We start from the raw sequence: 13,228 nt of genomic DNA, 5'->3' as shown, positions 1-13,228 counted from the left end.
ATTTTTTGTTTTTAATACACTCCACATCCCCTTGGGATTTTGTGATACAAGAACAAGCAACGATGCTTTACATAATCTATCAATAACAATGCCACGTAGCTACTGTAGGTCCCCTCTGAGCCCTGTGACCTGCTGCAAGGATCACTTCTTAAGGGCAATCTGCTTCTCCAGGGCTTCCAGTCTGGCTGTCATCTGAGCAAGTGTGCGTGCTAAGAAAACTGTGAGCTGAGCAAAGAGCGAGAGACGTGCCCAAAGCAAGCACAAAGTGAGCCTTACCTGCACCTGCCAGCCCCTCACCTTGAAGTACTCAGAAGGGACTGAGCTCCCAGAATGGAGCCCATCCTTGATGCTGGCCCCCGTGCCTCCCCCAGCTTGGATTTGGATGCAGCCCCGTCCCTTTTCCCCCCAGTGAGCCCATGCAGCAGTCAAAGGATATTTCTCTCAGTCAAGCTCTGCAGGATGGCCACGGTGTTTGTCTGGAACTGCACCAGCGCCTCGCACTCACATGGGCTGCGGATCTCCGTCTCCCCTCTGCCCTCCTCTGTGTTGGAGGGATTTGGGGATGCTCAGGGCACATACAGCAGGCCCTGCTCACATCCTCCCTGACACAACCCCCTTATCCTTGCAATCCTTTTGCATTAACCCCATCTCCAGCTTCCCTTCCAAATCCCTCCCTGAGCCCCACTTCACTATTTACAACAGACGGATGGGATCGGTGGGGGGTTATACTAGCTACCTTGGCCCTGGGGAAGCGCCCAGCTCAGGTCGGTGCCTCTGACTGTCCCTACCAGCATCATCCCAATGGATGTGCCACGGGCTGACGGGCTCTGTGGGCAGAGGCAGGCTGCTGGCTGGGACACCCACCTGGGCAGATGTTCAGCTTGAAGTTCTCCACAAGGTTGGTCATGGTGGTGAAGTCTGCTGAGTAGGAGAAGTGCTGCTCCACCGGCTCAGAGGCGATGGCTCTCAGTTCCTCTTCCACTGCCTTGCCGACACCCACAGCGAACATGACGATACCTGCAGGGCAAGGATGGATCCTCAGCACTGTGCCAGCTGCCCAGCATCAAGCAATCCTGAGTCTGGAGCAAATAAGACTGAGCAAGGCAGGGATTGGTGCAGCAAAAACCCACCTCCCAGGAGCCAACCAGCCAAGGAACCATCCTTGGATGCCAGAAGCTCTCACCTGACTCTTTAGCTCTTTGTGCCCACTCTGAGATGTCATCCTGGGAGCGTCCATCCGTGAAGACGAGCCCGATCCTGGGCACGTTGTGGGAGAGTGGCCTGGCCCCTTCTAGTTCAGAGAAGCTGTGCTCTACCATGTGCTTGAGGGCCAAGCCTGTCATGGTGCCCTTCTCCATGTACTCCATCTTCATCACCGCCTCCTTGATCTCCTCTGCACTGTGGTACTTGTTGAGGGGGAACTCAGTGCGGACACGGCTGGAGTACTGCACCAGCCCCACACGTGTGCCATCAGGGGACACTTCCAGTAGATCCACAATGCGGTTCACAAACTGCTTCACCAGCTCGAAGTTCTGGGGCCGGACACTCTTGGAGCCATCGATCACCATCACTAGGTCGACGTGTCCGGCCCCACACTCTGCAGGGATACGGGATGGTGAGAGGGGATGTGCAGGATCCCACATGGACTGGGCTGAGGCCTGGAGGCATCCCAGGGCACTCCTGGGATCGCCTCCCTCATCCTGCTGGCTGCGCTCATTTCAATGCATCTCAGGGTACCATTAGCCTTCTTGGCCAGAAGGGCACATTTGTGGCTCACAGCCATCCTGTAGGCCACCAGGACATCCAGGGCCTTCTCCTCACAGCTCCTTTGCAGCAGGCCTGCCTCTAACCTGTACTGATGTGTGCAGTTATTCCTCCCCAGATGCAGGACCCTACACTTGCTCTTGCTACACCTCATCATGTTCCTGCCCACCCAACTCACCAACCTGCCCAGGTCTTGTTGAATGGCAGCACAGCCACCTGCAGTGTCCTCAACCTTTTCCCAAAACCCTGTTGGCTCTTCCTCTGAGGACACAAGCCTTATCCACCCACACAGATCCCCTCACAGTGGGCTAGTTTTAGGTGAGCCCTCATAGGTGAAGCCCAGTACTCACTGTTGCACGTCTTCCCATCAGCATGGAGCTGCTGGCCCTCGGGGCACACGCAATGGAACGAACCTTCACTGCTCACACATTTGAACTCGCAGCCGTGATCCACCCCATTGCAGAGGTCAATGGCTGGGACACAAGGCATGGAGAGATGGTTACCACCATGCAGATGGGGACACAGCCATGGCAGCTGCCTCCTGCAGCCCTGTGCTGGACTCACCGCGGCAGGACTTGCCGTCGTGCTGAAGCATGAAGCCATCGCGGCAGCGGCAGCGATGCCCGGCAGGGATGCTCACACAGTCGTGCTGGCAGCTGTGGTTGCCGAAGCTGCAGTAATCGATCACTGGGGAGGGAAGGAATCAGAGAATCACAGAATCATTAAGGATGAAAGACCACTGAGATCAGCTAACCCAACCATCAGCCCCTGTCTGACTGCTCTGGACCATGTCCCTCAGTGCCACATTTCTCTTTTTCTTGAAAACCTGTGCCAACACCTCACCGCTCTTTCTGAGAAGAATTTTTTCCTAATATCCAACCTGAAAGGAGGCCCAGTGAGGGACTGAGAGACTCTTCTGAGCAAGGAGCAATGGAAGAACGAAGGGAAGGAGCGGGGAGGGAGAGGACCTTACTTGTGCAGCTCCTCTTGTCCTGGTTGAGATGATACCCGGCGCGGCAGCGGCATGAGTATGTCCCTCGGGTGCTGATGCAGTGGTGCTCACAGCCATGCCTGCCGTCAGCACACGCATCGATGGCTGCAGGGAAGCAGATGCTGTCACCCCTCTGCCTTGGTGCCCCACGAGAGACAGGAAAGGAAAGTCCCAGAGTGCAGCTGACACCACCCTGCCCTCCCTGCAGCAGGAGCACCTGGCTGCTGCTGGCCTCACTGGGGCTCTTCCTGCTCTTCCCTCCAAGAGACATGCAATGTTAGAGATAGAGTTAAAAAGGGTTTTTACGGGAACAGGTCTTTCCATCCACGTTGAGCTGGTAGCCAGGGTGGCATTCACAGTAGAAAGAGCTGGGGGTGCTCACACAGCTGTGCTGGCATCCGTGGTCCTGTTCCATGCACATGTCCACCCCTGGAAGGCAGAGAGGGCATCAGAGCAGCCCCCAAGGTGCTCTCTGCCACACTGCCCTATAGAGAGACTGTTAGACACTGATCTAGTTAACTCCGTGACAGAGACCCATAGGACTGACTGCCAGCACACGGACACAGGCACCTCCACATTCTGCACAGGGTTCTGAATGGCCTCAGCTTTCAGGTCTACCTGAGTACTAAATCAATGCTCAATATTAATTAAGTGTTGATAGCTGGAGCTAAATGTGTTGAGCTCAGCTGGAACATGCTGTTCATCAGTGTAAAGAAGCCCAGGCAGCTATATCTGCACATCCCTATGAGCAGGAGCCTGCCGATCTGGCTGGGACATGGGCACTGGAGCCAGGAGGCAATGGGCAATGTGCTGCCAGCAGAGACATGGTGCTGCAGAGCACACCCTCACCCCCATGCCTATTCCTGGTTAGCTCTGCTCATAACGCAGGCCAAGGCACAAGCAGCCTCCCTATTCCCAGCCACTACTAAAGCCATGTCAAAATGCAGATGGGGCTGCATGGGCATCACCTATCCCCAGATACCTGGGGAAATCAGTTCCACATTTCTTCCTAGCTGATCCTAGCCATCACTGTCATTACGTCCTGGCTCGCCGCAGAGCTACCAGAAACGGATGAAGACAAGAATGTGCCTGCAATACTTTTAAAGCTTTTAATCCCACTGCAGCACAGGAAAGGTGTCCCAGGGGACGGCTGCTGGATGAGGCTGCACAATGCAACCTTCCAGCCTGGCAAGGAGCAGGCAAGAAGGCCACAGCTGTGGCTCTCACCCACCGCACAGCTTGTCCTGGAACTGCTTCCCAAACTGCTGGATCAGCTCGAAGGACTCCACCAGGAAGACGTGCTCCTCCAGTGGCGGTGAGGCCATGGCCCGCAGTGAGTTCATGTCAGCCCGCTGGATGCCCACGGCGTAGATCTCAATGCCGGCGTTCCGTGCATGGGCGGCCACCTCAGAGACGCGGTCCTGGGGCCGTCCATCCGTCACGATGATGGCGATGCGGGGGATTTTCTTGTGGGGTGGGCGTGCGCCCTCCTGCACGGTGAAGGCCACGTTCATGGCGTACTGGATGGCCAACCCCGTCATGGTGCCCTGGGCCAGCGGCACGATGCTGTTGATGGCTCTCTCCATCTCTGCCCGCGTGAAGAAGGTCTTGAGGGAGAAGATGTTCTGCACCTGGCTGGAGTACTGGATCACCCCCACCCGCGTGGCGTTGGGGCCCACGTCCAGGTTGCCGATGATGTCGATCATGAAGCGCCGCATGGTCTCAAACTCAAAGGGACGCACGCTGCGGGAGCTGTCGATCACAAAGACAATGTCCAGGGGACCCGTCCTGCACTTCAGGGCTGTGAAGGGCAAGGAGATGGATTAGCCTCGTGGTTGTCTGCAAGAATCTGAGGCATCTCATTTGGCTGGATCCTTATAGGGGATGGAAAGGGAGATGTGGGCAGCCCAGCACGTTCTCACTGCCAAATAAACCTATGGTGTGTGCCTGCTAGAGTGGGACTTGAGACAACAGGAAAGGACACATGCCGTGACACCATCCCCATGGGGAATGGCAGCGTCTCCTCGTCCCCAAGTGCTTCTGCTGCCCTGATCCTGCAGAAACACCTCTCTCTGTCTGGATCTATCCTGACAAGGCTTAGATACAAGTTTAGGCAATGGTGTTTTCACCTCTGCAGCAATTATTCTGTTCCTCCTGCAGCGCCAGCCTCCCACAGTTTCTGGTTTTTACTGCACTTTGCCAGTTCCTGCCCAAACACAGAACTTCTCTCTTTTTTTTTTCTTTTTTTTTTTTTTTAAGAGTAAAGAATAAGACAGTGAAAAGCTCTGCTACAGGCATGCACATTGAGAGCATTGAGCCAAAGAGCCTCTCTTGGATACATGGGTGCAACTTCCAGTGCAAACCGAGAGTGTTTAGCAAGCGAAAAGCCAATGAACATATTTGGCTTGGCTAGTGAGTAGCTGAGCCTGGGAGAATTTGGCCGTAATTGTGAGCAAATACTGTGCGTCCCATTGGGACGATGCCCAGCCCAGGGCTGTCAGCTCTGCTGCTCCCCCGTGCCCAGAGGTCCCTGAGACATCCTGGGCTCCTCTCTCTCTCTGTGGTGCTGCTTTTGAAACTGAAACTGATTTGGCCACCTCTGCCCAGGGAGGACGGAGGCTGCTGGCCCCAGGTTTGCTTTGTCCCCCACCACATTCCTGCCTTCATGCTGCAGGTGGAACGCTGCATTCTCCCGGGGATGCCCCAGTGAGCACGGTGTCTCACCAAGCCTTCCTCCGAGGGGGTCTCACTGCCCTGACACACTCACTCCTCTCTGCTCCAGGCAATTCCCAGCTACCACAGCTCACCTGCAGGCTTCGGTCTGGCTTCCAGCGCCGTCAGGACGAGCAGGAGGAACGCAGCGAGCGGCAGGAGCTTCATCGTTGCTGTGGGAGCAGAGCTGGGCACTCACTACAGGAGGAGGAGATGTGCTGTCAGTGCTCAGCCCCTGATGGCACTCAGTGGGTGCCCGGGCACCGCCAACATACCCAGACAGCGGCGGCAGCTCTGCCAGCCCCGTCCGCAGGCTCACTGCGCAGGGACTCTTCAGCACAGCTACATTTCATTACAGCAGCGACAATCTGCCAAGTGAAAAGCTCTGATTTTCTGCTCTGGGTGGAGCTGGCCACCGGACAAGCCTTATTTTCACTTGCAAACCATGCGGCTGGGATGTTCCGCCAAGGGCTCGCTGCGTAGCCAGCGGACGAGGGGAGCTCTGTGCTGGGAACAGATGCCCCAAAATGCCAGCAGAGGCAAAAACCCACTCAGAAGTGTCTCAGAGCCACTGGAAAAGGCCATTTTCTCCTAAAAGATCCACGAATGTAGATTGCTTTTGGGAAAACAGAAAGCAAAAACCTCCACGTGCACAGGTGGTGACAGTGCCTGTGCAGATCTGTTTGCAGGGACCTGGGTGAAAGATGGTGCATTTGGGGTGGGATAACTGAGGGATGGAGATTTTGACCAGCTATCCGAAACCTCCACTTGTGCTTGCCTCCCCACCTGCCCATTTCTTGCCTTGGCTTCTGGGTTAGGGTTAGGTGCCAGCCCAGGTCAGAGCGCACTGAAAGATACGGCAAATGCTGCAGGCTGCCAAACAATGGCAGCAATGAGAGCAAAGGCACTGCTTGGGCACTGGCAGGATACCCTGGATCAGTGGGGGACCCAGGAGCCCCATCCCCAGTGGGAAAGCCAGCGGGAAACCCAATGGGAACAGGGAATACCACAAATAGAGCCGCTTCCCCCAGAGACAGGGAGCAGGCACGGGGGTGGGGCTTTTTCAAAAAGCACACTGGAAATTTGTTTTATCACTAGTTATTGGCTGCTATTTGTTTAGCCCCGTGAGGTCTCAGTTGTAATTCATCACCAGGGTTTCCACTTAATTGCTGAGCGATTATGCACAGCCCTGAACCTGATGTTTCTGACAGCGGGGATGCTGATAATAGGTTGCACAGCTGTGTCCTAACGTACTCTCTGGTGTTCACACCTGAAAAATATTGAAGAAGTTGGAAGGATAAAAAAGGGCTACAAGAGGATTCAGAATTTCGGTATTACTGTGCAAGACCTGCAAGAACTTCAACTCGGTCGAACTCTGTGCCCCACAGACAGCACCCAGGTGAAGCCAAAGCCCCCTCCCAGCTTGGCTGGCTTTCACCACTTATCTAGCAGAATCTTTTTAGTCCAACATGTGCTTTTTTCTTTTATTTTTTTAGAAGACAGCACTCCCCAAGCACTATATGTTTTGGGGTCAGTTGTGCCACCTATAGCATTTCAGCAGATTGCTCTCCCTGCAATGGCAGGCTGGCACCCAGCCATGTCTCACAGCATCCAGAGTGCTTCAAAGCCAGCGCAGAGGGAAGAATGAGCTCCTGGGCCAGGAACCAAGGAGGAGAAAACCAGTCCACAACCGATTCTATTTTTAACAGCATCTGAGTGTTGGATGAAGCCTTCACACTCCCTGTGGCCAGAGGGGCTGTGGGAGAAGCACGGCACGATGGCACTGCCATGCACCCAGCAGCAACAGGGCGTTGTGGGGCAACCCTGCTTCAATGCGGCGCCCAGCAGCAAGGCTGATGGGAAGCAAAGAGGGAGGTGGGTGGGAAGCACACGGCTGGCAGGCAGGTGCTGTGAGGCAAGGCAAACAGCACGGGGACCTTGAGATAACACAGGGCTATAAAGGAGAAAAGGCCTGGGGGGGTGGGAGGGAATAAGCACTGCTACAGCGCGACACCCCGCAGCGTTTCCTCATTTTTCAAAGCAACGCAAGGAGAAAGTCAGCCTGCCGTTCTGCCTTGCAGAAGGAGATGGGGTGACAAAGGGATGAGCTGCATGTAAAGGCTGGCAATGAGCCCAGCCTCCTCTCGGCCCCCCTCCTGCTGTGGGACGAGGAGAACCAGGGATGGACCCCCAGAGGCAGGCAGGTAAGGCAGCCCCAGGGTGCTCCCCCACCCCCCGCCACCACTGCACTGCACTCCTGCCAAGTGCTGAGCCTCCGGGAAAAAAACAGCCGCCTCGGGTTTCAGCCTGGCCTCCTTGGCAGCGCTCTGCTGGCCGCAGGTTCACAGAAATGCTCGGAATATTCCCCTTCTGATTCATCCGTGCAGGTCGGACCTGGGCGCATCCCGCCTCGGGCAGACAGGGAGCAGAGATCTATAGATTTGTGTCCTCCCGCCTCTGGGATCGGGGCTTTCTCAGATGGTTTGCAGGGGGGATGAAGCTGGTGGAGAAAGTGGAGGTGAATGGTTCGAGAGAGGGCAGCACCTCATAGCTCGGGGGAAATCCTGTCCATGGGAGACCCCATGGTTCTGGGCTTTAGCTGGGTCTGAGGCACAAATCACACTGAAGATGAGCAGAATGGCAGTGGTGCACGGCGCCGATGCTGTGTGAGCTGTCAGATAGCAGCACCTATGTCTGTGCTGGGATTTTTGGATGATGGCAGCACTGGATGCAATATCCCCACCACTCATGGGACTCTTTGTGTACTCTGCTTCATTCCATGCCCATTAACAGAGACCCAGCAAGGCAGCTTTATAGGGCATAAATCAAATCCTGTCTGGCTGCGTAGCAGAAATGCTAAGTCACAGCTTGAACCTGTGATGGAGCACCTGGTGGGAAGGCAGGGCCAACCCCAGGGGAGCTCAGGTGTATGTAATATACCTGAATGACCAGAAGGGCTGGAGCTAGGATCCACCCCTTCCCAGATCTCATTTAAGGGGTGGCATGGAGGTAAGGGTATCTTGCTGGAAATCCCTGTGTACCTGAGGCCTTCTAAGGGTAAGCAGATTCTTTCCTTTGTTTCTGTGTCCATGGCTGCCTCATTTGAGCATAATCTTGCTTGCTCCAGCCTAGGACTTTGCTACTATGCTGTCATTGCTGTGCTTTGAGGCTGTTGGTCTATAAAGCACCAAAGAGAACCTAGAATATGCTCAGGACAGCACCACAAAGCCAGCGGGAGCTGGAGGATGCAGCCATAGATAGCCATGTGTATCTGTCTCTGGGTTCATGCCCTAAAGAACTGCCCAAAAAGTGCAGATGGGACAGGGAAAGCAAAGAGAAGCATGCACTGCCCCAGACATGAAAGGCAAGGAAGCAATGATAGCTTGCATCAACCTGGAGACACCTCCTGATGTCAGTCAGGTTGTGCTGTGCAAACCCCACTGAGCCCTGGCATGTTGTGTGTATGTTTGCGAGGCCCTCATGCGGTGTGGATGGCTGAGGCCCAGGCTGGCCCTGGAGCTGCATCCATACTATGCTGGAGGGCTGCCCAAAGGTTGGTTTCTCTTCCTTGGGGCTGGAAAGAAGCCCAATTTCAAAGCAGAATTATATTTCCCAGCTCCCTTCTTTGAAACACCTGTGTTCTTCTAGAGCATAGAACCTGCACAGCAATTCCCCTTATATCCCAGCATGGGAAACTGAGGCACAGAGTCAAATCCAAAGCCAGCTGTGTTGCTCCCTGTGTGCCACAGACCAACCAGGTGCAGCCTGAGGGATGCTGGGCTCCATACCTGCCCCCAGCCTGTGGCTGCCTATGCCCTGAATTACTGACCAATAGCCCCTGGGGACCAGTCTGCAGCAATGGTCTTGCACTCACCCCAGCATTGCTTACACCCTCCTCCGGTGCTGCAAAGCCCTCAAGGAAGGAGACCTTTGCAGCATTCAGAGCATGGGAGCACCTGGCATATTGAGACCAGAGAAACAGTGTGAATTTCTAGTCTGCAAACAAGAGAGGATAAAATGCTTTTTCCCCTCCATAAGGACCGGCATATCCTTGGTTCTTCCCAAACGTGTGGGAGAACAAGAGCAGGCTCTTTCCAGGACATCGCAGCACTCTCTGGTTACAGTGCTGTGGCAGCTCCTCTGGGCCAAGTGCCACCTGGAAGGACACGTTGTTTGAAAGACAAGGCTGTACTCAGCACATCGTGGCTTCAACCCCAGCAGGAGTTCAGTAACAGGAAAGACTTTCTGGATGCTGGACAGACTTCCCTGAAAAGGTCAGTTCCTATTCTATGAGGCACGTAGCAGTTGGCAGCTTCCCCATCAGCTTGTATGTACCTGCAAACTAAACGTGGCCTCACACGTGTTAAAGATCTGGCTAAGAGGACAACACCAGGTGGTCACCCAGTCCTGCTCCTGCCTGCTGTTTTGAGCAAATCTGGATGGACCTCGGAATACTTTTTGATGTTAATGAAGAATGGTCATTGAGGAAACATCCACCTTGCAGATTCTCTTTCAAAATCAGGTGCTCATCTGCTAATGAGTCCCTGGAGGGCAGCTGGATTGAGCCTCAGGCCTTGGAGAAGGGGAGGTCCGGGCCATCCAGAAGCTGAGGCAGCAACCCATAGCCCAAATCCTCAATCTGGGAGGAAGGTGTTAGAGTGCATATTTTCCCCAGAAATATGCGTGTTCGACCACAAAGGAAAAAGAAGTGTCCTGGAGCAGCTCACGGACTGGTGTGGTGTTTGTGCTGAGCTGCTAAAGCAAAAAACCAACATCTTTAAGCAATGAGACGGATAGTTTCCAGGAGAGTATGTACCTCCTGCAGCTGCAGGAACCCCTATCCCCAGCTGACCTCTGTGAGCTCCCAGGGCACAGACAACCACTGCTATTTCAGCCCCACAATCACAGATCCACTGCCTGACCTCCTTCTCTAAATCTTTATATCAGATTTCTCGCTCTGGAGACGTGACTCAATGTGTTGGCATAAGGCAATGTGCCAGAATGCTACTCATGTGCCTCTCCCCTTTATCCTACCCATCCTGCTAAGCGTTTAATTGAAATAGCAGAAAATGAGCAGTGCTTGGCTGCTGCAGGCAGAGACTGCACAGTCCTCCTCAAGACAGAAGAGCAAGCAATGTGGTTGAAGTGTTTGTCTAGATACTCTTCATGTTGGCAATCCCAAAGATAGCATGGGAAAACCCTTCCATATAACTTCACAGCTACCAGCCCCCATGGATTTGTCCCAGCTCTCTGCTGAGGCAACTGTCCCATCAGGGTAGTGATGTACAGAGAGCAAGGGAAAGGCAGACTCCTGCAGAGTGGCTAACCCAGCTGACCGGCTCCTACTGATTCCTATGGGTACGGGCCATGGATTCCTATGGGTCTGCAGAGTGTAGATCAGGATCCTGTTACTAAGGGGTGGCAATCAGCTGGTGAAACAGAAGGATGCAGCCCAGAGATGGGAATGCTCAATGCCTGGGGAGGAACTGAGGCACTGCCACCTCTCTGCAGGGGACCACAGCAGATCCCTATGGAGTTGTGCACCAGGGGGAATGAGTACATGATGGATTCATGCATGCAACCAAGGACTTGCAAAGCGGGAAGTCAAACCCTCACATTCAGCCTGGGCAGGGGAGGGAACAGAAACCCAACTGCTAGCAATGTTACTCGATGCCTAAAGCCACGTCTGTGCTGCAAATACTGACAGAGGGACAACGCTTGCTCAGTGGAGCTCTTATGGTAGTGGGGGCTGTGCTTTGGTGATCAATTTGCTTCTGTTTGGACCCAAAGTGAGGAAATAAGAAGGCAGGAGGTACTGACCGGCCACAGGAGCCACTCAGCCTGCAGCAGGGCTGGAGGAGCCCATGGGATATGTGGCACAAAGGGGACTCTTTCTGCAGCTGATTTTTATACATTTCTTTATGAGTGCCACTCAATCATTTTTGTTGTGATTTCCCAGGTTTATGCAGTGATTGTAGGGCCCGTCTGTAGCTCGTGTGTGCTTATTGCTGCCTCTCTTTATGTTTCAACCCCATTCATCCAGCATTTATAAATGGTATTTTATGAGTGCTGAGTTCTGAACCAGGCAGGCACGCCGCTCGGAAGGCGGACAAAGGGGCCCCTATTGGAAACTTTTAAAATGCTCAAACAAAGGCTTCTCTTGAAAACCTTTAACCCCTAATGCCAACCTCGAGGGAAATGCTATGCTGTGAGTGCGCAGAGCACACACGTCCCGTGATTGCAGACTGCCTACATCAGGCAGCCAACACGGCTGCATCTTCTGGTGCCTACCATCACCAACAGTAGTAAATCCCAAGCCCAACTTGCAGTAATCTCACAACGTTTAGTTAATGCTTTAAGAGGAAAAAAGAAGTTAAACTCCCACAGAAATGAACAACAGCTTTCTCCTGTTGGACGCAGCAGAGCTCTGTCTGCTTTGATGGAAAGTGCCATTTTACTACAAACCCGAAGGACTCTCACACGCCTTCCAGATGGGAATTCGTCTTTCAGATGAGGCCGGATTTATCCCAAGAGTTAACTCTGCTCTTTGCTTTGCCAAGTCCTGGTGGCAAATAGCAGGGCTGAGATCTGAGAGCAGATTTCTCCCCACACACAGGCTTTCTGCCTGGATTGGATGCCAATCTAATGATATTCCCTAAACAGATGGCAAGAATCTGCTTGTGGAATACGCTTTCTACTTGTTACTGAGAGCCTCCAAGCTGGCTGCCTGCAACCGATGACTCCTGTTCTCAGGAAAACAACAGATAAGGAAGATTTTTGTTGTTGCTATCAAGAGATACTACAAAGGGTCCCACAGGGAGGACCTCAGAGTAATTCTGTATGCAGTCTGGGCTTGATGGAGGCAAAAATCCTGCAAGCTTACGTAGAAGAGGCAGCGCTGTGAATGGGCTCCTGTCTTGGAGCCCACTCCCCCCTCCACCAGTCCCACAAGAAGTGGCGGATTCCTTTCAAGTGGCAGAGCCCTCCTTCCTTCCTCTCACCCACACCAGGTCCTGCCTGCAGGGCAATCTGGGAGCTCTGCACCCCTTATTCTGCAGCAGAACGAGGGGAAAACCCCCAGCAGAGCACATGCCATCACACTGCATTACCTACTTGGACAGCTGCATGCCAGTGCAGAATACTCTGCTTTTCCAAACAAGTTTTCCCATGTAATTGCTCGTAGCAAATACGCCCTGGGCTATTTTTTTCCCTGTGAAACAGTTGGAGTTATAAGGCAAAGGTGGGTGATCGCTTGTGCGAGCACATTCATGAGTATGCAGACACACTCAGGCTGTGCACAGACCCAGCATCCCATGAAATGGGGCAGAACTAAATTCAGCCCCATTTTTAAGCTTATCTTTTGGCAGGATTTTGCTCTTCTGGTGCGCAGCGTGCTTTGCCCAGGTGTACGAGAGCTTACTACTCTCTGCTAAAGGAGATCCTCGCTTGTATAAGCGAGAACCTGCCCGAAAGCTGGGCAGCGGTGAGCAGGGCAGGCAGAGGGCGAGAGGTGCTGCCCCGACGGCAGGGCAGGGCTTACAGCAGCACCCACTCCCCAGTGCCGTGTGCTCAGGTGGATCAGTGAGCGCTGCATCGAACCACAGGCAGCAGAGCTCAGGGATCTTGACTTGGGGATAACCCCGTGCCGAAGGGTTATCCTCTCCCCATTCTCCCTTTGCTTTCCGCTCATTCCAAGGGGGCACCCGGCACCCCAACCCTCCATTCCGATCCAAACGCCCCCCCCAGGAGCTCGGGGCTCGC

The 13,228-nt window shown here is 53.9% G+C and overlaps 1 protein-coding gene across 1 annotated transcript; it reads right to left on the bottom strand.

Annotated features, from left to right (window-relative positions):
* Positions 1–6: 6 nt before the first annotated feature.
* On the bottom strand, positions 7–5,804 carry MATN4 (matrilin 4). The gene is made up of 10 exons (XM_010722314.3): positions 5,563–5,804; positions 3,987–4,556; positions 3,062–3,184; positions 2,738–2,860; positions 2,329–2,451; positions 2,115–2,237; positions 1,184–1,597; positions 865–1,017; positions 437–541; positions 7–200 (listed from the first exon to the last, which is right to left on the bottom strand). The coding sequence occupies exons 1-10, from the start codon at positions 5,633–5,635 to the stop codon at positions 142–144; spliced, it is 1,866 nt and encodes a 621-aa protein (XP_010720616.1). The 5' UTR covers positions 5,636–5,804; the 3' UTR covers positions 7–141.
* Positions 5,805–13,228: the final 7,424 nt, after the last annotated feature.

This window comes from Meleagris gallopavo, chromosome 22 (genome assembly GCF_000146605.3).
Source record: "Meleagris gallopavo isolate NT-WF06-2002-E0010 breed Aviagen turkey brand Nicholas breeding stock chromosome 22, Turkey_5.1, whole genome shotgun sequence".
Classification (NCBI taxonomy): domain Eukaryota; kingdom Metazoa; phylum Chordata; class Aves; order Galliformes; family Phasianidae; genus Meleagris; species Meleagris gallopavo.
Note: the sequence above shows the minus strand (reverse complement) of the source record. Positions and strands in the feature narration are given on the sequence as shown.

What these genes read in the sequence shown, in the direction of transcription:
- MATN4 (XM_010722314.3), bottom strand. Translation starts at nt 5,635, where the DNA reads ATGAAGCTCCTGCCGCTCGCTGCGTTCCTCCTGCTCGTCCTGACGGCG. An exon ending in GGACAAGAGGAGCTGCACAA is followed by an intron (nt 2,452 to 2,737) that starts GTAAGGTCCTCT and finishes TTCCCTCCCCAG; the next exon opens with TGATCGATTACTGCAGCTTC. An exon ending in TGATGGGAAGACGTGCAACA is followed by an intron (nt 1,598 to 2,114) that starts GTGAGTACTGGG and finishes GTATCCCTGCAG; the next exon opens with AGTGTGGGGCCGGACACGTC.